The sequence below is a fragment of the Jatropha curcas genome, chromosome 3, assembly GCF_041381405.1.
Source record: "Jatropha curcas cultivar XTBG-Jc1 chromosome 3, XTBG_Jcur_1.0, whole genome shotgun sequence".
NCBI lineage: Eukaryota > Viridiplantae > Streptophyta > Magnoliopsida > Malpighiales > Euphorbiaceae > Jatropha > Jatropha curcas.
The window spans coordinates 19,747,518-19,775,149 of NC_143153.1; the positions used below are offsets into that span (position 1 = coordinate 19,747,518).

The 27,632-nt window shown below is 35.9% G+C and overlaps 1 protein-coding gene across 4 annotated transcripts; it reads left to right on the forward strand.

Annotated features, from left to right (window-relative positions):
* Positions 1-925: 925 nt before the first annotated feature.
* On the forward strand, positions 926-27,632 carry LOC105640182 (glucose-inhibited division family A protein). Of its 4 annotated transcripts, XR_001047159.3 has the most exons (14): positions 927-1,228; positions 2,851-3,002; positions 3,382-3,473; positions 4,642-4,755; positions 7,924-8,254; positions 8,787-8,966; positions 10,634-10,714; positions 13,127-13,345; positions 13,799-13,941; positions 16,319-16,485; positions 17,168-17,385; positions 26,450-26,542; positions 27,037-27,321; positions 27,457-27,632. XR_001047159.3 is itself a non-coding variant. In XM_012224426.3 (13 exons), exons 1-13 carry the CDS (start codon positions 1,027-1,029, stop codon positions 27,229-27,231), a joined length of 2,187 nt encoding a protein of 728 aa, XP_012079816.1. In that variant the 5' UTR covers positions 927-1,026; the 3' UTR covers positions 27,232-27,632. The 4 variants fall into 4 exon arrangements, 3 of the variants coding, with proteins under 3 accessions (XP_020537400.1, XP_012079816.1, XP_089574860.1); XM_012224426.3 differs by having other exon boundaries at positions 27,037-27,632; XM_020681741.2 differs by lacking the exon at positions 26,450-26,542 and having other exon boundaries at positions 926-1,228; positions 27,037-27,632.

The following is a 27,632-nucleotide window of genomic DNA, read 5'->3' on the forward strand; positions in this document are numbered from 1 at the left end:
AATATAAGAAAATTTTATAAATCCATTATCCAATCCAAACCATATTTAATATAAAACCAAAAGTAACCAAACCCAATAATATGCGGTTTTATTATAAAAAACCGTAACCGTTTGAATAACCGGATTAGTATTTTCAGTTGGTTAATCCAAACCGATTATGAGAAGATATCCAAATCCAAAATTTTTCAATATAAATGTTACTGTCTTCCGATTCACAGTTTGCACTTTTAAAATATTTATATATATATGCTTATAAATTTATAAATTGTATAGAATAAAAATAAAAATAATAAAATTAATTAATTAATCCAACAAGTCACAAGTGTCCAAACAAAAATTACAAAGGTAGTCATATTTAAATCCAACCATCCAAATAACAATTAATATAATTAACATTAAAAAAAAACATTCGTTAAACTTCTAATTACAAAATTACAGTTAGTAACCAATTAAGTATGGCGTTTTTTATCAATGATCTCAAAAGTTATACCATATTATTATTAACTGTTAGAAAAAATATATAAATATAATTTGTACGCTTTATTTTATTTTAATATGGGTTAAAACACAATGTTTTGACAAAAAAAATCAGAGAAAAAAAATATCTTGAGTACTAATATGGTTAATTTGGATTAATCGAAATTTTTTTCAAACTAACTGCACCATAACCGAGAAACAAAATTAACATTTATAACTAAGCCATTTAAATCAAAACTAATTTATTAGCAACCGAACCAAACCAAATTATTCAGTTCGGTTTGAATTTTTGGTTATATTCGCGGATTGCTCACCCTTACTTACTTGCCCGTGCTTTTTTATTGCATCTCTCTCAATCTTCCTGTACGGTTTACCGTTTTACCGTCATATTTTACTCTAGAGGCTCGGTTGGATTCGGCTTGGTAAAATAACCGCATTTTGTGCACGTCTACCACTACCAGCCCTAGAAAAAAAGATCAATACTCGATTGCTTTGGCTCTCATCTACCATGTCCCGATTTCCTCCACCACAGTAACAATTAGCAAAATAATGGCAACGCTCACTCTCCAGTTCTCTCGCGTTACGTGCCACCACATTCCTCTCTTCACTACTTTTTTCACTCGCTCTTCCCTCATTCTCCGCAAATCTTGTGCCACCTCCTTCCGCCGGAATTTCGACCGAACTCATTGTTTATTTGGTTACCGCACCTTCCATCGCGGCTTCTCTGTTGCCTCCGCTTCGAGCTCTCCTGGTTTCCCTCAACTCTATATTCCTTGCTTTTATCTTCAATCTGTTATGGGTTCGGTTTTTGTTCTTAGTTTAGTTTTGCGGTTCGCTAAGTTATAATTGTTTTAAATTCTTAACAATTTTGTTTGTCAAGTGATATTTTTGGAAATTGTTTCCGGTCTCTGAGTAAGTAAAGTGACAGGAATTATAGGTAAAAAAAATTGAAGTGGAAAAAGCTTTACAATTTATTATTTTTGGTGCTCGCTATTAGGTCGTGCTGTTCCAGTTTTTGTTTAGCGTATATATTCTGCAAAGTGATGGTGAGATTAGATTACAATCTGTATAAAATGTCGCCCCTAAGATTAGTTAGTTGTCTGTAGCTCCAAATGCATTATTTAACCAGGCATCTTTCAAGGAGGTAGTGAGGTAGTGCTGCTTGAAGAGTAGCCAGTTAAAGATTTTTATACGTTAAAGCACATACAATTGAAAAGTCAGGAGGTTTCTCGTAAGCCTTGAGCCTGTCAGAGTAGATATCCTCGACTTCTTCCTTACTGTTTATTGCTACAGACTGTAAAGAAGCATATAATGGGCTGTCACTGAATAGCTCAAGCCTTGTAGTAGTGATACGCTGAAGCATATAAAGGCAAAGTCAAATATTTAGGCAAGCTTATTTAGTTTAGATTAGTGCCAAAGTTATGATATTCTTCACTCTAAAGCACTTTATTTGTAAAAGGATCGGATGTTGTGTTGTTGGTAAATGTCTTCCAAGTGAAAGAATCTAAAGTTTGCGACTTTGTCAAAATATGCCAAATTTTGATATATCTCATTTTTTAATGTGGATATAGTTGTTTATTTTAATACGATTTGAGAATTTGTATTGAATCTTACAGTTTTATTATATTCTCAATTCAAAAAATGATTTTGATTCTCGATTAAAATATTGATTTGACAAATATATCATTTACCATTGTAATTTCGAAAACAACTTATTTTTCTCAAAAGCATAACTCATTCTTTGGAATGTGCTCAACCTTCAGTTATCATTCACGATTTCTGCTACATAATGCTTCTACCCATTCCAGCATCTTTAAGCTCTTGTGATCATAATTATCATTGACTAACATTGATGTGATCACATAGTGTTGAGTGTTGACAAGAACCATGAATCCTTCAGCTATTGATTATCATCATTGTGAATTCAAGCATTTTTAAATTTTTTCCAGCTGTTAGATCATTTTGAAGTTGCATAAGTTTAGATTGAGATGGTATATTACAATCATACTGTAGCCCAACCACTACACCAGTATGGAAAGTGGGGCACCTTGATGTACTGATAAGAAAGCAAGCTTTAGATGAAAGTAGATATGTAGGGAAATAGCATGAAAGGTTCTATTATCTCCAGATCTTTCTAAAATGTAACCCTAACTTAGTGGAATGAAAGAAGTAGATTCTATATCCCACTCCTCCTAGTTTGGGTTTAACGCCTTGTTGCGTTGAGTTTATATATCTTGGATCAATTGTGACTTCCCTCTTATTAGTTTAGATAAAGCAATGCATTGCCTAGGTGTTGTTATTGCTTTTTTTTTTTATTGGATTTTTTTTTGAATCAGTAAATGAAATAATATTCCTTCTTTCAACATTTTGCAGATTGGAGTAGTTACGCTGGAACAAATGATGAAAAATATGATGTCATTGTAGTCGGAGGAGGACATGCAGGTTGTGAAGCGGCCCTTGCGTCTGCTCGTTTGGGGGCAAAAACTCTTCTTCTCACCCTAAATATAGATCGAATAGCATGGCAGGTTATCATTTCCAGCAATTTTATTAGTGCTAGTCTTAGTTGAAAGAATGGTCCTATTCAATTTTGGGACAAAATTTCTCAGTTACATGCGGACACAAAATATTTTTATTGTTTTCTAGACAGAGCAAAATCCATGCAGTAAAAGTTAATAATATGACAATAACGAGATTGTCCTAAGCATTAGTATTTAATTAGTCATTTGATTGGAAGACATAGATGCATATGTATATAAATGATACTGCAAACTGTTTCTCTCTTAAGAATCTTGTAGTATGTTAATTTCTATACCTTAGATAGTGTGCACATAACTATCACTTACACATGCAAATGAGTAAAGCAAGATAGTGTTCAAAAATATTCTAACCAAATGTTCCATACAGCCTTGCAACCCAGCAGTGGGTGGACCTGCAAAATCTCAACTAGTTCATGAAGTAGATGCTCTTGGTGGTGAAATCGGAAAAGTTGCAGATAGGTAATGTCCAAAAATATCCTTTAGTTAATATTAAAATACTTGGTCTAATCTTGCGTGACTTGGCGGTTGTTGGTGTGAGATGCATGATCTATAGAATTTGAGTATGCTATTCGACGGGGCAGTGCTAATATCTGCTTTGGTTACATTACATCAAGCACAGATCGTGGATCATGTGGAATGAATATGAGAATGTAAAACATCCTTGTCCAAAAATGTCATACAGTGAGGGTAGCCTCCTTTCTTCTGAGATTGCCTCCTTGGATTTATTAGTGAGAATGAATTTGCACTATCCAAAATAATTGGATTTATAGCTGATAAATGTAAGAAAAGTAGAGAAACTGGTGGCTGTTGAGAGTACATTAATACTTAGGTACTGTATCAGCAGAGGGATTGGGAAAGAAATGGAAGAAGAGAGGATCGAGGAAAGAGAAAACAATTACGCATGTGTTCTAAACTAAATCCGTGTTGAATTTCTTGTTACCTCAGAAAATAACTAAGTTATATGCTAGGAACCTCATGTTCTTAGTAAACAAGGGATACTGACTCCAAAGTAACAAAGATTACTAAACTTGCAAAACAAGAAGCAAATAAATTCCTAGATGAATTTTTCCTAATGAAAATTAAGAAAGTTACTGAAAAGTAACTCCCTGCATTTCCTAGGTAATATTCCATTAGAAAATTTTCTGGTCACTTAAAAAGAAATGAAATTTCTTGATTTTCATGGTTTTAAAAGGAGTAACAGTTGGTTATCACCAATTAAAAGGGGAGAACCCATGTACTCTTTCGGATCCAGGAAAGAGCTCTCAGATTTCTTTCACTTCTAAATCCCTAACAATTCGATTTGGGGTCAGTACACAAAGATTGAAGGTCATTTATTCTCCATTCCTAAGTTTGTAGCCTTTGCATTAGCTTCATCAATATTATGGGTTTGGATGATTGGAGTGGGCTAACTATGGTTGAGATTGTTCTGATTTGTTCTTATGTCCTGTCTTGGATTATGGAGCATTTTGCTTGTATTGGATTAGTGATGTTGATCGGCAGAAAGTTAGTTGAGCAATGGTTTTCAGGTTTACCGCATGAGGACTTATACCATAAGTAAATAATATAGAATAAATAAAGATGATATGATTGTAAACTTAACCTGTACTATTTCAATTTCATGCTTTAGGTGCTATTTACAAAAGCGTGTGCTGAACGTTTCAAGAGGTCCTGCAGTTCGAGCTTTGCGTGCACAAACGGACAAAAGGGAGTATGCTATGCAAATGAAAATGATAGTTGAAAGGCAAGCGAACAAATTTAATTTTCTTTGTTAGCTAATTCATATATGCATGTAATTGTGTTGTTGTAGCTTATAGAAATATTATCGAGTTGTGTTGTTGTAGCTTATAGGAATATTATCCAGTCTCATATTTTAAAGGTGTTGAGTTGATGTTGCTAATATCTTTTGTTGCATATGGACTTCTCTCAAAATTGAGGTGATTTCATAGATTTAAAACTAACCTGAAGTCATTTAGTTAATTTAAGTTGACTTCAAAACTAGTCCTTAAGGTTTTCGAACTTTCAAAATAATGTAGAAGGAATACTGTTATCCAAAACAAGGATACAAAAATAAGACTCAAAACAAAGAAAAGACCCCTAAAGAAATAGGTACGGGTTTTCCGAGAAAGCTGAAAATGCAAAATTGTCCATTGGACCTAAAAGTCTTGACTAATGACTTAGTTATTTAAATAGGCATATTAATATAATTCTAGAAGGATTAGACAGTTACTATAATATCTGAAATAACTACCCCACGAAATGTGGACCTTAATTCTAAATTCTTGAAGTCTTTGAATTTAAATTTTCTTGATCTCCTTGCTTGTGTAAAATTTTGGCAAGGAAAACACATGTAGATATTATCTTACAAATTGATAATATGGTTATAGTATTTCTTTTTGCTTGATGTACAAGAATCTGGTTTTTTTTGGGTTTAACACTGATTTTTTTTTTTTTAAAAAATGCCATTCTTCTTTACCTTAAGAAGCTGCTGACCATGTGCTCATGCTGGTTAATTAAATTCCATTGGAATTTGTGATGTTTTCATACACATAAAGGGAGAGTAAGCTTTGGTACATTGTTTAATTTTTTATATAGAGTTTGTAGGTGTATGTGATTTTAGCCATAGTAATTAAAAACACAATGGGCAAAGGGCTGTTGGAGCCTAGGTGCTAGCCTTTGGGTGAAGGCACGTGCCTGAGCAAGGGAGGTGCAAAAACTAAAAACAATTGAAAAACACATAGCTCTGAAAATTATCTTTTAAGATATCAGAAAAAAAAAAAAAATGAAAAAAAAAATCAGAAAAATATGGAAAAAGAACACAGATAAATCAGAAAAAAATTGGAAGCATAGCAGCTTATGTTTTAAGATATTGGAGTTAAGAAAAAGGGAGAACAATTGACGACATGGACAACAAAAGGAAGAAAGAAAATATACAGCAAATATAGGAAGACAAATTGACAAAGAGATATCTGAATAGTTTTTGGCTGGAGGCTGGATTGTAGGAGGTGAGGATGATGCCACCTGGACAGCTTTTTATTGAAGAAAATCCTAGGTAACTGTTCAGTGAGGTTGCCCGTCTGCAAAATTTGAGGCGCGACCGCTTTCAGGCTTGCCTCTTTAATAATTATGCTGCTAGCAATGTCAGTGCCGTGCAGTTTTGGGACAAACTTTTTTCTAAGGTTAAATGAGTCAATTATGATGTCCAGAACGAATTATGACTGCTAGTATAGCTTCTTTTATTTTGAAATTTGATTATGATATCATCTGTGTTGTAGAGTAAGTGAACAATCCGGCTTATGTTTACCATGACTAAACTTGGTAATATGTTAGTTTTCTGTTGTCTCTATTTAACCACACTGAAGAGAGCAGACAAATCACTGAGTTAGTGTGCTATTCTGAACATATGCTTCTAAACACAAACCTCATAGTTTACTTACAGAGAATCAACTGTTGCCAACATCATAAGTATCCTATTTCAAACCAATTTTTAACAATATTTTACTACTAGAATTATGAAAAATAAGAAATTCAAGCAAGTGATTCTGACAAATAAAAGGTCAAGAGCTCTTCTTTTTATCACGAAATCTGATAGTTTCTTTACTGTAGTCCATGAAACTTGGGAAATAAGAAGGGGGAAAGAAAAGAGTATACTTAAGGGGCAACAAGACGAAATCTGTATGTTTCTTTTGTGTTATCTATGTTTCCATCTTCATGGAAAACACATTTTTGAGTATTACTATATTTTTTTACTCCACAGAAAGTTGCCCTTGAAGAATAATTTCTGTGATATTGTAGACAACAAAGAAAACAGTGTGATGGGTTGGAAAAGAGGATTCTGAAAAGTGTGGATTCAACATGACGATTTTATGATAAATATTGTGATCTTTAGACCTGTTAGGACTACACAATTCATTTATTCATTTTTTTGGATTTTAATTTAGTTGTTTGACCGATTGTGGGCCTTGGTTCAGTATTGAATTTGCTTCATTATGACTGGGACATCATGGGTTCCAATCACTGAGACCTCCTCCTTGTGACGTGAAGTAATGCTACGCACATCTCATTCTCCCCATTGCTTGCAATCTGAAAAGCTTTGTGCATTGGGACATCTTTTCCCTCACTTTACTTTGTCCAATTTTAACATGTGATCTGAATTTCTTTATGGGATTCAAATTTGCTGACTCAAAACGTCATGCCATCAATTTTTCAGTTGAATTTAGCAGCTGTTGACTGAACACAAAAACCTAGCACTGGCACATGGCTGTGTTGATGTTTGAGCTTTAGTAGTCCCTTCCGTTTATACAACTTATGCTTGATTTTGAATATTGTGGGCAATTGGAGAAGTGAAGAAGCATAGACTCAGATTAAAGTTTCTGTCAAATACGGCTTCTAAATGGTTGAAATGGCTGTTTTAGTGAACCACTTATTGAACCAGATTTTGATCCCTAATCTCATGCGCTGTCAAAAGACTCTCCTAGATATGATGAATGGTACTTTTTGGATGAATTTTCTTTATAAAAATGTAAAAATATTAGAACCATTCACCTTTTTGATGCTTTGGTTAATAAAATGTTGATCTTAAGAATCCATATGTTGGGTTTTAAGAAAAAGGGGGATATTCTTCTCGTTTGTCTTGTAGAAAACGAACATTACCATGCCTACCTTAATTTTATATATATATATATATATATATATATATATATATATATATATATATATATATATATATATATAATCTACACCACTCTTCCTCTATTTTTTTTAATAGAAGGCTTTCTCCATTGCTCAAATACAATTCAATAGTTAAACTGTGATCTTTATTTTTCCGTTCACTAGCTTCTTTCAATGTAGTCTAAAATTGTGAAGGTTTGAGTTTCTATTTTTTAATCATTATGATTTGCTTGCATTTCAGCACTCCAAACCTTTCTATCAGAGAGGCAATGGTAACAGATATCTTACTAGGAAAGAATGACAATGTGGAAGGTGTCCGCACTTTTTTTGGGATGAATTTCTATGCTCCTTCTGTTATTCTCACAACTGGAACTTTTATGAGCGGCAAAATCTGGGTTGGCAGAACTTCTATGCCTGCAGGAAGAGCTGGTGAGTCATCTTCACAGGGACTCACTGAGAACTTGCAGTCCCTTGGGTTTGAAACTGATCGATTAAAAACTGGGACTCCAGCAAGAGTGGATATTCGTACTGTAGATTTTTCAGGATTGGAACCTCAGCATGGGGATGAAGAGGTCCTTCTATTTAATCTCATAAGTATGTTATGTTGATTAGGTTCTAATAATTCTTGATTTCAAATGATTCTTCAGAGTTGCTTATGCAAGTAGATTAGAAAATCAGAGTTTATGTTGTTTTTCTATTGCAACAATAGCACATCTAGTACCAGTACCTTGTCTCTGGTGCCCCATCAAATTTTAATCGGATTTTGGCTCTCCTTGTCTGCTTAGTAACATATCTATCACTAGGCATGGTAACTTTTGCATAAATGAAAAATCACTTCCATATCAATGACATCCATCTTATACTGTCCTGAAAGGTGCTAGTTAGTTGGAAGCTTTATATATTTCCAAGATATGGAGCTCCCAGATTGGCAGGATGTTAGATATATTTGTTATGACTTCATTATGCTGAAACAGAACAATTCCTCTGAATGTAATTGGTCCTATGGAATTCAGATCTTGTTTGGATGAAGAAATCACGGTCGTATTTACTATTAGCTACTTAACATTTGTGGTTGTATGCTGATTGTCAGTGGATAATTGACAGGTCAGCTGGTTTAGTTTTGATCCTGATGTACACATTGAAAGGGAACAAATGTGTTGCTATCTGACACGCACTAACAAAATCACTCATCAGCTTATAAAGGAGAACTTGCATGAAACTCCCACTTATGGAGGGTGGATTGAAGCTAAGGGGCCTAGATACTGCCCTTCTATTGAAGATAAGGTATGGTGTTCTGGTTTATTTATCTTGAAGTAATTTCATTTTTTCTCTCGCTCTTTCTTTCTTATTTTTTTTCAGTTTTCAAATTATGAAAAATAAAAGATATCATAGAAGAGTGCCAAACCTTGTACAAAAGGAAAGTAATTTCCCAGTCAAAAATTAGAAAAGTTGAATATAGTTTGTGCCTCCACAGAGTATTTACCTGCTAAACCAAAAGACTGAATTGTAGAGCCATACATCCCAGAGAAAAATAAAGACAAATTTTCACAATTAAAGCTATTCGTTTAACTCCTTACAACCCATAATAATGATTGGGATCAAAGGTATGCTACTGTTCTTATCCTTTCGCAAGCACACCAAGTTACCAACCTGGCAGCCATCCAGGAAATTCCAGTGATGAGTAAGCCTACTTCTATAACTTTCTAGCTGAAGAACATTGCAATAAAAGATGTTCAATAGATCCAGCTTCTTTTTCAGACATAAAGTGACTTAACCCCTTTTCAAAATTTATTAGTTTCGGGAACACATGTTAACCATGACTTTGTCCGCTTATTCGAAAGGTTGAATAATTAAGTTCCTATCTGTACTCCTTTCTTTTTCCATCGGAGAAGACTTGAGAATCCATCAAGTTAATGGATAGAATCCTATGTGAATCCAAGCCTAAAAGAAGCTTAATACCCTCATAATTGCTGAGTTTGCATGTAGAATTATCGTGGCATCCTCGTAAGTCGTAAGTTCTTGCTTCTCGATCTTTCAATAGTGCATTTTTTTATGTGTCTATGATTGGAGTGCTTTACTTTTATTGTTCTTGTTGTAATCATTCTCTCCTTTTCTCATATAACAGTCTTGTTTTAACTAAGATAAGACAACTGTTCCATCAAAAACATTTCTCCTCTAAGTAAACTGGTGAATTTTGTCTTTTTGCTCTTATGCAATCTCCTGTATCTGTATCGTTTAAGGTCCTAGTATTTTTTTATTGGCCGAATACATAAATTCACACTTGAATATTGCAACTTTAACTTTATGGCTCACTAAACTTTGTGAATGACCTATCAAGCATTTGAGCTTGCAAACTTTGGTGACATTGCAAACCTTCCACCCTGACAACAACAGTTTTTGGGGTATTTGACTTTCATATGCAAAATATTGATTTGATGTGTAGTTAGCATACCTTTTGAAACAATAATTTTTCATCTTTCAATTGTATAGTAGTGGTTTAATTGATTTAATTCTATAAGTTGAAATGTCTAATGAAATGATTTTGCAAGTTGAAGTGTTTAATAGGTGTAATTTTATAAGTTGAAGTGTATGATTGATTAAAATAAAAGTTGAGATGCTGTAAGGGTAAAGTAACAGAGTTCAGAGGCGAATTTATTTATTCAACCATGTTTTATTTCTTCCCATTTTTAGTTTATGGAGTTTGGTTATCCTAATTGCAATGTACTATTGTTAGAGGTAACACTGGCTGGCTGTCTTTTGGTATAGAAAGCGCCATTCATATGTTTGGCATTTAATAATTTTTTCACTGTTAATTTGTCAAAATCTTCTGTGATTTGTGCAAAAGAGAATTAATGATGGGAAGCTAAGTTGCTGCTGCTGCATTTCTACTTTCACATAATGTTTAGGGTGTTTATTAAGCAAATAGCAAGTCTTACATCTTGTCTTTACAGATTGTGAGATTTCAAGATAAAGAATCGCACCAGATTTTTCTTGAACCAGAGGGTCGAAATGTGCCTGAGCTATATGTGCAGGTATGAATCTAGCACTCTTACCTCTCTTTCTTATATGTTGCTGAAAAATGAGAAAAATAAAAGATTAAAGCTGTGAGAGAATGAATATTTGAATCAACTACAAATTGCGTACTTGTCAACTTTATGCTAAAAAGATTCAGTAAATGCATGTTGTGTCCATATAAATTAAATATGGAAATTTATATGCCTTCTTTTGGCGTCAGCACATTGACACTGCAAAAATATTCATTTTAATTTCAATGGTTTGAATTCCTTGGAAATAAATACACTGGAGATTGGTTCTATCAAAATTGATGGAATTTGCTTATGCGTTCAACAACGGTTCTATCAAAATTATTATTGTGGGAAAGTGGCCATTGATTTAATGTTCAATTTTTCTCAAGCATAATATTTATTTGCATTCAATTGAATTCTTAATGTTTTAATATATGAGATACCCAAACTTCACAAGTCAATTTTAAATGCAGTAATTCTATTTTAAAATTCATTTGCAAATGACATTAATCCCTTTGTTTATGTGATTCCAAGTGGTCCTATTGGGCAAGTTTTGGGATCATTTGGAAGCTAAAGGACAGGAAATTTATAGATAGTTAAAGCATTAGATTTTGGATTAGTGGTGAATTTAGGGGGAGCAAAATAACTATTGATGCGACTACCTGTGGCTGTGAGTATTTTGCAACTTCTGGACCTTGTTTTTAAAAGAATGAAGCCTTGTTGGTCGTCTATAAATTAGAAAGCTCCCAAAAAAGTAGTGATATCATATTCGTGGTTGTCTGCTTCTCATATTTTCTATTGAATAACATTTTCAGAATTAATTTCTCTCTTTAATTTGTTGTGAATGTTGGGAATTGGAAATTATCTCTACTGTCACTTGGCATTCTCAAATTGTCATTTTATATAAGCTATCAGGATAGTAATTAAAGGCACAAGGCACGAGGTGGGCACGCCCCTGAGTGAAGTGAGGTGCAAAAATAAAAAAATATTATAAAGAATATAAAATAATATCAAAATTGTACAAAAAATTGATATTAATAATATAAAACATATAAAATTTTAAATTGCCCCATTTAATAAACATTAAAAATTCAATTTTAATACTCCTCTGTCCCAAAAAGATTGTCACATTTATTTTTCTACAAATTTTAAGAAAATGCAATTGATGTAGTGATAACTTGTGTGTTTCCCTTTTCTACCCTTATTTACATAATAAATTAGCTCCAAAGTTATAGATGTAATTAAATGCAACTATTCATAAAAGAGAATTTATTGAAGGGTAAAATAGGAAAAAAAACTTTAAATGCATACTATAAGTAAAAGTGGACAATTATTTTGAGACATCCGAAACTGGAATAGTGGACAATCTTTAGTATGGAGGGAATATAAACTTACAACAGGTCACTGAGGGGTATATGTGAATTTTGCATTAGATTCACTATTCAGGACTTTTACCAGACAGGTCCTGAGCTTATTCCCCCATAACAGTAGGTTTTCACCAAAAAATTTTCGCATGCACCTAGGTTTATAACTAAAACTCATATTCAAATTCATAGTTGATTTGGATTATCCTTGTATAGACTATTTAGGAGTATATTGCTCTTGCCTTATTTGTTTTTTCCTATTTAGAATTAGGTGCTTGTGTATAAATAGGATGTATATGATCTCACTGAAACATAAAAAATAGATAAAATTATTCTCTCATACCAGTCTCTGAATTTCAACAGAAATGCTACTTGATTAAACTTTAATCAACTAAACCAACAATTTCAATTTGTTTTTAATTTATAGTATAAAAAGTGATCAATGATTCAAAATTGTATCTCAAAGAATTAAACAATCAGCTCAAAAATCCTGGCAAAATTTCAGCAGCATGAAGGCTATATTTTAAGCTATTGAATTGTAGAGAAGAGACAAAAAATTATAGGGAAGGGGGAAGAAGCAAAAACATGGAAAAAAAAAGAAGCAAAAGAAACAAGAAAAACAACAGGAGAGATTGAGAAATACCTGCTGCCTGCTGGAGTTGTATCACAGGATATTTCTTTTTTTTTTTTTTTTTTTTTTTTTTTTTGCCCTTTTTAAGTAAAAAAAATGTAGTTGGATAAATAATACTTATCCTATGGCTTAAGACTATATAAAACACCTCAAAACCCTAATATTTTTTATGTTTAGCTATTAAAAACATGAGGGGCGCCTTTTGTGCGCCTCATGCCTGCAGCAAGGCGCTTGCCTTTGTGCCTAATCCCTAGCCTGATTTATCCCCGCGTGTTTAAGGCTCTAGTATCTGCACCCTATGAAAAGCGCGCCTGAATAACTATTTCTATCAGTAGTTTACACAGACTTTAATCCATGTCTTTTGTATCATCAATTAATACCTTTAAGTTTTTGTTACTAATTGATGATTTATTTTCTTCTTAGGGGTTTTCAACTGGTTTACCTGAGCGACTGCAGTTACCACTCTTGAGAACTTTGCCTGGACTTGAGAAATGTTCAATGCTCAGGCCTGCATATGCTGTGGAGTATGATTTCCTGCCTGCACATCAATGCTCTAGGTCTCTCATGACAAAGAAGGTTGAGGGGCTTTTCTTCTCGGGTCAGATAAATGGGACAACAGGTTATGAAGAGGCTGCAGCACAGGTTTCGATCCTTTAAAGAGTGCCCATTTAAATTGTACTACTTGCAATTCACATATGTGTTAGCAGAGGTTGCAATTCACAGTTATTTGCCATCTTTGGTCTTCCTGGTCATTCTGATACATTGTCCTGGCTAGGGGTGTGCAACAGGTCCGTTAGGACCGAAGCAATAAAACCAAAAACCAAATTATATTGAACTGAAACTAAACTTTATAAAGAACTGAATTGAACGGGATCAGTTTGGTAATGTCTGTTTAGTTTTTTGGAAAAAATGCCTTATTTTGTACCACTGGAACGGAAACCGAAGTTTAGCTAATATCATAAGCTGAACTAAACCAATTAACCCGAAAAACCAAACTAGATCGGTTTTGTTTGCTTCTTTGGTTTTAACCGATGTGTGCTCACCTAGAATACTGGCTAGGCATTTCTCTCATTTATTTTTCTTCACATTTTGAAGGGAATTATTTCTGGTATAAATGCTGCAAGACATTCAGATGGCAAGCCTCTCATTGTTCTTGAAAGAGAAAGCAGTTATATAGGCACATTAATCGATGATCTGGTCACAAAGGACCTTCGGGAGCCATACCGTATGTTAACAAGGTATTTGTTGTGTGTATTTAATTATGGTAGTGATCTGCTGATGTCATTGTAAATGTGCATGTTTGTGAAGAAAATTTGATGAGCATTAAATTGATGCTTGCAAATTGCAACAAGCTGTGGCACTGTTTTCTTTAAATGAAATAATTGGTTCTCCTTATCTTGAGTTGGGTACATCTTATCCGCCCAGTACAATGCTTAGGTTTTTTTTTTTTTTTATTATTTCATGTCGAAGATTTTTGTATATATGAGATTGTATTTGAGCTATGTTACCAGTTCCATTGTATACCTTCATCAATAATGAATTGCAGTCTATGGAATTTCAGCAACACAGACACAAACATTGAGATGAAGATTGAGATTGAGAGAGAATATCATCCTTCATTCATGAATTTAAAGACTTCTGTTGATGTTAGCTTCTTATTGTGTTGTTAAATATGATAGTTAACACCATTGAGACTTAATTTTGAAAGCATGCATCATTATTGGTTTTATCATTAAAAGCAAACTAAAAAAAAAAAAAAAAAAAATCAACCATATACTTGAAGACTCGTTTGTGTGTTCCAGCTGTTTCTCATGATAACGAGTAATATTTCGCACATAATATGTAAGACTTTTTTTAAGTATGTGTTCTTGATTGTTATATTTAAAGAATATTTTTTAGTTATCACAATTAGCAGCATGATGTCATGCCTAGATTCATTGAACTAAGAAAGAGGGAACAAAATTGATAATATCAGAAAAAACAAATTTTAGTACTAACAATTCATTAATATATGCACACAATCATTTTTCATATAAGTGATGTACTTGTGTATTGGAAGCATTGTAATCAATAACATGTTATATATATTTTTTACGAATAACTTCATAAGATCTAAACAAAGGTGATGCATAAAAAAAGAATCTAATTGGATCAAGTTGAATATAGATTGATTTCCAAATTAACTAAAATATACTTTCACATGCATGAATGTCATGCATGCTATTCATGAAAGAGGAAACGACACAATGGATGCTATCATACTCTAATCAACCCAATAACCAAAAAAATATCCCAATCCTTGCATGCTGTTTCAATATTATGCTTTTCTAGTTTATTGTTTTCTGAAGTTTTGTACTAATTTATGAATTTGAAGTTTGCTTCCTTTTTCATTCTTTAAAGTATGGAAACCTAACAGGAAATTTGAAAAAATTTATTAGCAATACTAATAAAATAAAAAAAAACAATTGTAAGTAATATAGAAAAGTTAAAGTACAAATATTGTTGGAACTATAAATTAAATAATTAATCATTATCCCATTCTATTTATTATCAAACATAGGTCTTTGGAGCAAGGTGTAAGAAATCGATTGGTGGGGTTCAATATCTTTTTTTTTTTTATTATTATTTATTATTATTATTATTTTTTTTTTCTTTTTCTCTTTTTTGAGAATAATATTTCTGGTTTTTTTGCTCATCATTCTTGGGAAAACTTAGAAATGGTTTCGTGCTTCTAGAGGCACAAGGCTAGGTGAGCTCTTGTCTGTAAGTTTTTAAATAACAGCTGTTTCGAGGTTGATTCCTTTCACTTGAGGTTATTAGGATAGGTGGAATCCTAGGCAGCAGTAAGTTTTAACCATGAGAGTCCATTGAAATCACATCTTGGGTAATTTCTATTTTCTTTCTTTTTTGTCAAATATGAAATTGGTGACGAGTCTCATCTGATCCTTTTTTGGGAAGATGATTGGTGTGGTTATGAACCTCTCTAAACCATTTCCTTGTTTTTGTATGATTTCTGCTTTGAATAATGCTTATCTCCCAATGTTTTTCTCACGGAAACAATACTTTCTCTTGGAAATTTCACTCGGGAGACGCAAAGCCTTTGTTGTTTGTTTTATTGGATTCTGTTAATTTTGCTTCCTAGAGCAATAGAAGGATTGGGTGGTTAGAATCCTTCAGAAAAATTCTCTTGTAAATTCTTCTATTCCCACATTATTTTTCCTTCTGAAGACCACTTAGGTTCACACATCCAATAAAACTTGGAAAGCTAAGGTGCAGCTCAAGGGCAGGTTTTTGTTTGGTTTGCAATTATCTAAAAGGTGAAGAACATTCATGATTTTTTGTGGAAAAGATTTTCGTCTTTTTGCATCCCATAGACAGCAATTTTAATACTTTTGACACCAGGGTGAATTCGCTGCTAAAGACAGCTTCCTGCTTATTTGATGTTCCGGACAAAATTTGTTTTGCAACTTAGTCTTTATGGTGTTAATAATTTGGTTGGTGTTACATGCAGTTGATGTGACTATCTTTCTCAGACTTAAAATAAGATACATTAACGTTTTGCCTGTAAATTTTGCTGTCACATGGAATTTTGATCTCATTAATTGTCTTCTCTAGCCGCTCCGAACATCGGTTGCTTCTCCGATCTGATAATGCTGATAGTCGTCTCACACCTTTGGGGCGTGAAATTGGGTTGATAGATGATAGACGGTGGAAACTGTATGAGGATAAGCAAGCTCGAATTTCTGAGGAGAAAAAGCGTCTAAAAACTGTCAGGATATCAGGTCTGAATTCTTTCATTCTGGCATATCCAGAGAGGAGATGCTTGTAACACTGAAGAACTTAGATTTGCAAATAAAATTTATTTGGAAGATGTCTCACTTTACTTTAGGTGTGTTGCTAATAAAATAAACATCACATGAAGAAAATACAGCAACAACAAATAGACAACCCATTAGAGTAACAACCAACAAAATAAAAGGCTGTATGATTCTAAACCTTGTTCTAATATTTAATGTAATTATGATTCACCATGTCTATTGTAATCTTTGGTTATTGTTCCAAATCAATATTTAATGCAAATAGTGAATAAATATTTCAATATTTTACCTTTACTTATTTTTCTTATAATTTCTAATCTTCTCTCTAATTAATATGCCTTTAGTATATATTCATTTTCTGCATCACCTGAACTCTCTTGGATTTGAGACAAGAGCTACTAATTCTTTCAATCTTTGAATTCCAGTTTCAAATCTCATTTTTTTTATTAACTCTTTTTTACAATCAAAAAGAAAAGCATTCTTCTTGCTTAGTTTGCCTTTGGGTGCGGGATTTTGGGATTTATTTATTTTTCTAACTGGAGATGCACGTGCACATAAACACATATGAGAGATAGAGAGAATTACTTGTTGAGTTTTGAGCATTTATTTATGAAAAGTAAACAACTGCTTCCTGTGTAAATTTCAGGAGGGGATTTGGCTGCTGATGTTACTCGTCTATCTGCACAGCCTGTGCGGGACTCTTCAACTCTGGAGAGTCTTTTAAAGAAACCACACATCCAATATGAAGTTCTTGATAGGCATGGTTATGGAAATAAGCTTTTGTCTAGAGAGGATAAAGAGTGTGTGGAGATTGATGTCAAGTATGAAGGCTTCATTAAACGTCAGCAGCTTCAACTCCAACAGGTTTGTAATGTTGAAAACAAGAAGCCAGAGCGTAACCTGAATGGTGTTTTATGAGTTTTAGGTTTCCTAGAAATGCTGTCTGGATCTCTTTAGGAGTCTCTCTCTCTCTCTCTCTCTCTCTCTCTCTCTCTCTCTTTTCCTTTTGTTGATGTCTTATTTTGAGTCTTTACTGGTTTAGGATAACAATATTCCTTTTGGTGCTAGTTTATTTTGTCTGATGCCTTACAGGTTTATGGTTACATTGAGCTCTATAGATATTCATGATCAACCCTACGTGTGGCGCTTATAGGAACCTTGGATGTGATGCCTTGGGAAGTTTGGTGTAAAGCTGAAACTCTTTTATTCTGTCCTTAATTCTGCTTTTCAGATCTATCTACCAACTCTAATTGTCACACTTCATTTCTCCTTATTCTTTCATATATAAGCCCAAGATCTATCGAGAATAATCGTTCTTACACATTTTTTGAAGATCATGAAGTCACAAAGACAAATGGATTGATTGAATATCAAAATGGATTCTAGGGAAGCTAAGATGGATGGTGTTGGTCAAGATGGTGTTTTATAGTCATTCTTGAAGGTAGCAAGCACAAGAGAAGTATTAGAAGTTGAAAGGGTAAAGGTGAATTGGGTAGGGGGTTAGCACTCATGAGGTGAAAATGTGTAATAGGCTTACTTGGACTTGGACTAACTAATGCTAAAAGGTTAATACTAACCAATTAGCTAGCTAGCTTGCTGACCTTATATGACTTTTGTGGATTTGATATTTAGTTAATGTGGGATTCTTAACACTCCACCTCAAGTGCAACCGAGACTGGATATCTGGTTGACACTTGACACTTGAAATCTGAATGTAACTGGGGTTCGTGGTGGTGGAGGAAATGGATCGGGAAAAAGAGGGATTCTAAAACGTCCCCTGAAATTGAATTGGGCTTTTTGCCCTTCAAATTTAATGGGCCTAGTTGAGACTGGACATCCAGGTGAGAGCTTGAATTGAAATGTAGAGGCAACACCAGTGATCTTAACTGGGCCGGACCTGTTTTGATACTATATTAGAAGTTGAAAGGGTAGATGTGAATTGGATAAAAGGTTAGAACCCATGAGGTGGAAATATGTGGTATGGGCTTATTTAGAGTTGGGCCAATAAATGCTAAAAGGTTAGTACTAACTAATTAGCTAGCTAGATTGCCGCCCTTACATGTCATTTGTGGATTTTATATGTAGTCTTTGTGGTCTTGACCAGAAGCAATTGTAGACATTCTTTCTTGAAAGGCAAACATATGGGTTCATAAATGTTAAGATACAAATGAAGATATCATTAGGAAAGTCAATTTGTAACTTCAGATTTTGAATGTCGGTCAGGTCATGTACTATGACTGAGTATCATTTGCAGTGCTGAAATTCGGTTAGCTAGAATATGTGGTACAATATTGAGTTTGATAGGAAAATAAAAGGTTGATTATCAATTTAATACATGGCAAGAGATGAACGCTTAATTACAAGAGAAGTATATGCCCTTAAAAAAAGGCCGTGAAAAAGGTGTGATTTATAATAGCGTAATGTGTCTTGGCTGAATATGTAAATTATTTCTCTGAGTTGAATATCTGAAGCCAAATTGTGGAAGATATTGGAGGGGCATGGCTTGAGAAATTCTAAGGGCTTATGTTAAAAATAATTGTTTATAACCCCCATATATAGTTGAATATGCATTTTAATTGATTAGGAGGAACACTTAGACCCAACAATTTCTAAGAAAGTTGAGTTTTCAGCCTGGAAAGAATTGATAAGGGTGCCAAATGAGCCCTTTGCAACCAATTAATTGCTTTAGTAGTTCAAATCCTGCCTCTTCTAATGGCATTAATGCTAAAAGTATAGATGTTGCTTGCACTAAGTGTGGAAACATGATACATATTAGTATTAATGTTTGTGAAAACAAAATTTCCATGGAGTAAAGCAATGAGAAGAGGATTCCCATAAAGGGATTGTGTTGGGTTTTGCAGATCAGAAAACTAAAATTAGATTATTGATTTTCTGTTACTGGTACCTTTTGGAAGTTTGTGCAGAAATGGAGCTCTTACCATCTCATTTATGCATATAGACAGAAATTCGAACTGTGGTTACTTGTGTCCTTTTGTAGTAGACCTTACTTTAGCCCATACGTGAGCTGATTCACTACCATAATTATACAAATTTATAGATTTGGTTAGACGGCTCCTAATATGAAGCTAAACCGTAACTACAGAAATTAGCTCACATGTGCTAATTACAATTGAACAAAATAAACAATTTAAGTTTTGGTTTTAGCCTTGCTTTGGGCAAGGCATTGGTCATGATATCTGCAAGTTGGTCTTCTGAGTTGTAATGGATGACCTTCACTTTCTTCACATTTTCTGCTTCTCTTAAAATGGTATCTGACCTTGACATGCTTGGTCCTGCCATGGAACACTGGGTTTTTGGCCATTGCAACTGAAAGTTTCCGAACCAAGTGTGAATGCATAGCCTAAGGTACTCTTCATGTCCTCACATGAACCGGCCTAATCACTGTGTGTATAGCCAATTAAACCTGAATATTTAATTCGTTTAAACCTTACACCATGCCTACCTGTCCCGTTGATGTATCTTAACACCCTCTTTGCTTCTTTTAAGTGCAGTGCACTAGGATTTTGCATCCTGGTCAATGACTTAGTAGCAAACATAATATCAGGCCTTGTTGCCGTCAAATAAGCATCCAACTAATAAATTCTGTAAATACCCACATGAATGTTAGCTGCTCTATCTTCTTTGTTTCAACTTTCACATTGTAGTTGTGATAGGCTTACAACTTTCCATGGAGAATTTCTTCTAGGCTTCTCATGTTACTTTCTTTGGCATATGAAAGTATGTTGTTGATCTTGATGAATATCCAAACCAAGGAAGTAGGACATTTCTTCTAGGTCTGTCATCGGAAAAATTGCTGCATATCACCCTTGAATTTCTTAAACAATTTGAAATTGCTGCCTGTAACTAATAAATTATTCACATATAGAGAGATGGTTATTGGGTCTTCATTAGCTCGCTTCGCCTAGTGTGCTTATTCTGATTTCTTTTAAATCCCAACTTCATCAAATAATTGTCAGTTCTACTGTACAAAGCTCTTGGATCTTGTGTTAAGCCATACAAGGCTTTCTTGAGCAAATACACTCTCTTCCTTTTCAACAGCAACAAAACCTTCTGTTTCCTCCACAAAGATCTCTTCTTCAAGGCGACCATTAAGAAATGCTGATTTGACATAATGTTCTAAAATTTTCCAACCTTGTTGAGTTGCTAAGCAAATCAATAGTCTAAGTTTGTTATTCCTACCACAGCAGCGTAGATATCAGTAAAATCAAATCTATGTCTAATTTTGATTAACACTTGACTACTAACCTTGCTTTGAGTTTGTTGATTGAATGTTTGGTCGCAAAAACCTAGTCGATACCGGTCACCTCCTTACTTTTAGGTTTGTTGATAGGAATGCCACGTCATCAGGTGCAAAACCATTTTTGGTTTATTATAGAAGGAATAAATCAGCAATGAAGGGGAGCGGTGTGCAGCAAGGAAGGGATTGAGACAGCTCAGCATGTTTGTTAGGAATGATTCTATATATATATGTTAGCAGTAATCATGTAAAGGGCATCTTTTATTCTCTTTTGTTGTATTGAGCAGAGTATCTGCTTCGGCTCGAGTCCTGGGGGCTGTTTTACAGTCATTTTTGTCACTCTCCATTGTTATCTTCAACTTTCTTCATCTAATACTACTACTCCAAATTCTGCCCTTCAATCAATTCTGTTTCTCCTTACTGTTTTTGCCTTCTAATCTCTATCATTTGGTCCGACCTGCTTTGGATTTTTCTGAATGCCCAAGACCAGAATGGATCAAAGGGTGGAAACTCTAGGGAAGAACGTAGCCTCCATTGAAGACTCTATTGCTTCTATCAGACTTGATAATTCTCGCCAGCTTTTGGAGCTTCAACAAGGTCTCCAAGAGCTTAAACACCTTCTTCTCATAGGTAAATCCCCTGCTTCTTCATCTGACACACATCCTCCTCCTTCACCATCCAACCCACAAAACCCAGACCAATCTGCTACCAACAATTCCCATCCCCCACTCACCACCCCAGACCTTCACCTGCACTCATCATCTTCAACCCATAAATACATTCAAAAACTCGAAATGCCCATTTTCACCGGAACTGACCCATCAGGCTGGCTTGCAAGATCTGAGCAATATTTTGAGTTACAAAACACCCCTTCGGACCGGTTTGTTGCCATGGCTCTCGTGGGTATGAAGGTCCATCCTCTCCACTGGTTATGATGGCTTAGAGGCCGCACTCCTAACCTCACATGGACCCAACTCAAAACAGAACTCCTCATCAAATATAGTGGTTCGGATTCGGATAATCCCTACGAGCTGCTTGCTGCCACAAAACAATTGAACTTGGTGTCCACCTTCATTGATGAATTCATTACCCAAGCCGCACAAACTCCAGACCTCATAGATTTTCAACTCTTGGGGTATTTTCTAAATGGGTTAAAAGAAGAAATCCGAGTTAGAATATGTTCCTCTGATTCTAAGGAACTGCATCGCGCGATGAGAGTTGCGCTGGAGGTTGAACAAGAATTGCAGTCACCATATACTCAGAAACCCACGTTGCGATCATCTGGTAGGTCTTGGTGATGTGCAGGTGAATTGGCAGCGGCTTACTATGAAGTTCCTACATCAAAATCTGTTGGTGGAATTATGTGGTGAACCATCTCTAACCCGGGGAGCGATTTCAGCCAAATCATTCTCTAAGGTCACAGATGTGTTCTTTCTCTGTAGTCCTACTGGAATTGTCCATAGATCCTCCTCCAATGTCATGTGTCTCCACTGTCGAGAACTCTGATTCTGAGAGCCAACAATTACAGGAACTTCTTGCGCCTCATGCTTCTGTTTTTTAGGAAATCTATGGCCTCCCTCCTCGTCATTCCATTGATCATAGGATCGCCCTTCAGCCAGGTCAGGGACCAATATCTGTGAAACCTTATAGGTATGGCCACATTCAGAAAGATGAGATCGAGAGGTTGGTGCATGATATGCTTTCAGCTGAAATTATCAAACCCAGCTCTAGCCCATATTCTAGTCCTGTCCTCCTAGTCAAGGAAAAGGATGACAGCTGGCGGTTCTGCGTTGACTATAGGCAACTAAACCGATCTACAATTCCTCACAAGTATCCCATTCCGGTTATCCAGGAACTGTTGGACGAATTGCATGGTTCTCAGGTCTTCTCTAAACTAGACCTTAAGTCCGGGTTTTATCAAATTAGGGTGGCTGAAACTGATACTCCCAAGACAGCTTTCCGGGCATACTCGGGCTATTACGAATTTGTTGTCATGTCGTTTGGGTTAACCAATGCACCAGCCACATTTCAAGCGGTAATGAACGATCTCTTTCGCCCCTATCTCTGGAAATTTGTCCTAGTCTTCTTCGACGATATTTTGGTGTATAGTAACATTTGGGATTCTCACTTGAAGCACCTAAAGCTTGTGCCCCAGCTGCTTTGTGATAACAAACTTCAGCTCAATCAAAAGAAATGTTTCTTTGGTCGGAAATCAGTTGAATACCTGGGGCATATTATCTCTAAGGATGGAGTTGCTATGGATCCTTCCAAAGTCTCAAGTATACTACAGTGGCCCATTCCAAAGTCTACCAAGGCGGTGCGAGGATTTCTGGGTATTACAGGGTATTATAGGCGCTTTATCGCCAATTATGGACAACTAGCTAGCCCTCTCACCACTCTTCTCAAGAAGGAAGCCCAAGCCAAATTCGCATGTCCACAAGATGCTCAAGACGCATTCATCGCTCTCAAGCATGCCATGACTACTTCCCCTGTACTGGCAATGCTAGATTTCTCTAAGCCCTTTATAGTCGAAACCGACGCTTCTAAGTTTGGGATTGGGGCTGTCCTCCTTCAAGATAACAGGCCTCTTGCTTATTTCCGCAAGGCTACCGGAGACCCAGCCATGTCCAGGTCTGCTTATGAAAATGAGTTGACGGCCCTTGTTCTAGCAATCCGGCATTGGAGGCCATTCCTAATTGGGAGGTGTTTTACAGTGAGGACTGATCAAAAGAGCCTTAGGCACCTTCTTCAACAAAATGAGTCCACACCAGCCCAACAACATTAGTCAGCCAAACTCATGGGATACAATTTCAATATTGAATACAAGACTGGAAAAACAAATAGGGCAGCTGATGCCTTGTCTCGCTGTCATGATGAGGTTGAATTTCAAGCCTTCTCGGGTCCACAAAGGGTAGATTGGGATGCGATCTCTAAGGAAATCCAACAAGATTCCACTCTCTCCAAGATTATCTCAGAAATCTCTTCGGGTAAACCATCTAAAGCTCACTATTCTCTCATCCATGGGAATTTGTTCTATAAGGGACAATTGGTGCTACCTCCCTCCTCTAAGTGGATACCCAAGATCATAGAAGAGTTTCATTTTACTCCGTTAGGCGGACATTCAGGAGCTTATAGATCTTACAAAAGGGTTGCCTCCAATTTCTATTGGCCGGGTATGATGGGCACCATAAAGAAGTTTGTCGCTGCTTGCTTGATCTGTCAAACACACAAATATGAGGCTAAGTCACCGGCGGGTCTGTTACAGCCACTTCCAGTTCCAAGCCAAATATGGGAGGACATAGCTCTTGATTTCATCACAGGCCTTCCAAAGTCCCAAGGGGTAGACTGCATCTTAGTGGTGGATGATAGATTGTCAAAATATGCTCACTTTCTCGGCCTTCGACACCCTTTTACAGCTGCATCCGTAGCCACTCTGTTTATGAGGGAGATTGTGAGACTCCATGGTGTTCCGGTAACTATTGTCAGTGACCGCGACCCATTGTTCCTAAGTAACTTTTGGACTGAACTCTTCCACTTGCAAGGTACTACTCTGTCCTTCAGCACAGCTTCTCACCCCCAAAGTGATGGTCAGACAGAGGTGCTAAACCGAAGCTTGGAATCCTACCTCAGGTGTTTCTCCTGCGAGCATCCGAAGTCATGGGCTAAGTGGCTTTGCTGGGCAGAATATTGGTATAACACCAATTATCAAGGAGCTGCTAAGAAAACACCATTTGAACTAGTCTATGGCAGGCCACCCCCAACCCTTCAGCGGTTCCTACCGGGTGAAACTCGTGTTGAAGCTCTTTCCCAGCACCTCCAAGATAGGGATAAGATACTTCAGCAGCTCTGCTACAATCTACATAGAGCTCAGCAGCTGATGACCAAATATGCTAACCCCAAACGTCGTGATGTTCAGTTCTCAGTTGGGGAAAGGGTCTTCCTTAAACTCAGGCCACATAGGCAGCAGTCTGTCGCCAATAGAGTCAATGACAAGCTGGCTGCTAGATTCTACGGACCCTTTGAAGTACTCAAGAAGGTAGGGGCTGTTGCTTATAAGCTCCAACTGCCTTTGGGATCCAAAATACACCCTGTATTCCATGTGTCTCAGCTCAAGAGGGTAATTGGCAACCATCCAGTCATTGCACAGTTGCCGGATGGTCTCGACATAGAAGCAGGACCATTGGTTGAGCCATATCAAGTTTGCCAGCGATGATCTCTGCACTCCACTTCAGGCCCAATACCTCAGGTATTAATTGAGTGGCAGGGGCAAAGCGAAACAGATGCAACTTGGATAAACGAGTCTGACCTGAAGGCACAATTTCCGAATTTCAGCCTTGAGGACAAGGCTTTTTCAGAAGGGGGCGGTAATGATAGGAATGCCACGTCATCAGGTGCAAAACCGTTTTTGGTTTATTATAGAAGGAATAAATCAGCAATGAAGGGGAGCGGTGTGCAGCAAGGAAGGGATTGAGACAGCTTAGCATGTTTGTTAGGAATGATTCTATATATATATGTTAGCAGTAATCATGTAAAGGGCATCTTTTATTCTTTTTTGTTGTATTGAGCAGAGTATCTGCTTCGGGCTCAAGTCCTGGGGGCTGTTTTACAGTCATTTTTGTCACTCTCCATTGTTATCTTCAACTTTCTTCATCTAATACTACTACTCCAAATTCTGCCCTTCAATCAATTCTGTTTCTCTTTACTGTTTTTGCGTTCTAATCTCTATCATTTGTCAACTAGTCGCCATGTTCTAGTCTTCTCAATCACGGTTAGCTTCTCTCATTGCAGCTATCTAACCATGTGAATTTGAAGCTTACACATGGTTGGTAGGTTCTAGACTTGCTGCATCTCATTTTTCATACACATCAGTCAACAATCTGGTTCCTCTAACTGGAATTTCAATGTCAGAGTCTTTGTTTGACTCTGCTGGAGCTGCATCTTGGGGTGCATTCCTTTCAATTTTAATCTTCTTCACAACTTCAATCTCCTCCTTTTACCAATTCCAAACGTCACCATATAACTTGACATTTCTGCTGACTAGAACCTTTTCAGCCTTCATATTGAACACTTCATAACATTCTGAACTGTTGCAATAACCCAAAAAGATTCCAGCTTCAGCCTTTTCTTTAAGCTTCTTTCTATTTGCTTCTAGTTAGTTCAGCAAATGAATCCTCAATATTACACCGAAGTCTGGGTCACTAAAATTATGCTTGCTTCATAGCAAAGGGCTATTTGAAGACTTGCTATCATTGATGATGCAGTGACGTGTGTGAAAGTTTGTTAGTTTGGGAAGCAACAGAAGTTGCTTTTTCCTACAAAGGAAGCCTAGAGCGCCTCTGGGATATTAATACACGGATGCGAGTGGTCTGATGAGCACTCCATCTATAAGTGGACGCAAGTATTTTATTCTGTTTTAGCAGGTGGTGCTGGGTTTACTTTCTAAAATTGAAATCAGAATTTGCCTGTGTTTACAGAGTTTAAATCCCTTGTACTCAAGAAGGCTACAAAACTAATAATCATTCCTGAAAGCTGTCCTATAATTGTGTGGGCTTGGGGAAGGAAACAGTCTCAAAAAGAATTCAGAATGATTTATTATTTATTTATTTTGGAACACGGATTATTATAGTCAGTTATGTTTATGTGATCAACTGTGTGCTTGTCTACGTGTAGATGGCTCATCAGCAAAATAGACCACTTCCACAAGACTTGGATTACTATGCAATGACAACTTTGTCCCTTGAAGCACGTGAGAAACTCTCCAAGGTTTGTAGCAGAAATAATTTTATGGTCATTTTGACAGAATTTTTCTGTATGTCCAAAGAATAATTCAAGGTAGATCAAAGTCCAGAATTATTGCATTTCCCTTGGGACTATGAATTGTTTTCATCTGATCCAAAGGAACTAGTTAGTGTGTCAATACCCATTTGTTTCCGGTTGCATTTTTATATCATATCTGGCCAAATTTGGAAGGCAGCATTCAGATGCTAAACTTTGATTTTACTGTTCAGCTATACGTCCCCTTAACTACGAAGCCACTGGATGCCAAACAAATTGCAGTGTTTATTACCCTTTTTCAGAAGCTTCTTGCTTCAAATTAGATTAATAGAGTAATGGCTGAAACTATTATATTTCTATAGATGCTTGTTTGATGCCAATTCTGTTTCATATTTATCTGGCTAAATCTTTCCATCAGTAGAGTAATGTCGAATACGTTTCTTTCTAATTCTTCCAATGATTCTGGGTTACCTGATTTTCAGGTTAGACCCCAGACTATTGGTCAAGCAAGCAGAGTGGGTGGGGTGAGCCCTGCTGACGTCACTGCCCTTCTTATAATCCTTGAAGCCAATAGAAGGAAAGCCCAGGAACAAAGAAGGCAAAAAATATTGAATTCCGTTGTGAAAGATACAAATTCAATGTCCAACTCTCCTTTGACGGAGACTATCAGCTCATGATATGTTCCTAATGTGCCACAGCTTATATTCCCTGATTGTTAACTAGGGAATTATGTTAATCCTGTCGAGTACGGTATCATAGTAGCTCAGGTGCGAGTAGAACAACATTTATTTATTTATTTTTAGAATATAATCTTCAGCCCTGCTGATAACTGAATTGGTATTTCAACAAGTAGTTTTGGTTGAACTGACTTTTTCTGGACCCTCTTTGGTTTTTTCTGTCAGTTCTGATTCTGTGGGCTACAAGAAGCAAGTGTTAGAGAAACTTGTTTAGGCAGTTTGGCCGCTTTTAACAATTAGAGATAAAATTGGACTTTCCTTTGTAGTTTGGGCAATGTATATGTTTTTCAAATTGCTTATATTTCTTGTGATCAATTGCATTTATTTTCCGATTGCCGCTA

Bases quoted from the DNA above. Each gene is read 5' to 3' on its own strand.
- LOC105640182 (XM_012224426.3), top strand. From the start codon at position 1,027: ATGGCAACGCTCACTCTCCAGTTCTCTCGCGTTACGTGCCACCACATT. The intron at 4,756-7,923 runs GCAAGCGAACAA...CTTGCATTTCAG, and splicing joins ATGAAAATGATAGTTGAAAG to CACTCCAAACCTTTCTATCA. The intron at 26,543-27,036 runs GTTTGTAGCAGA...CCTGATTTTCAG, and splicing joins CACGTGAGAAACTCTCCAAG to GTTAGACCCCAGACTATTGG.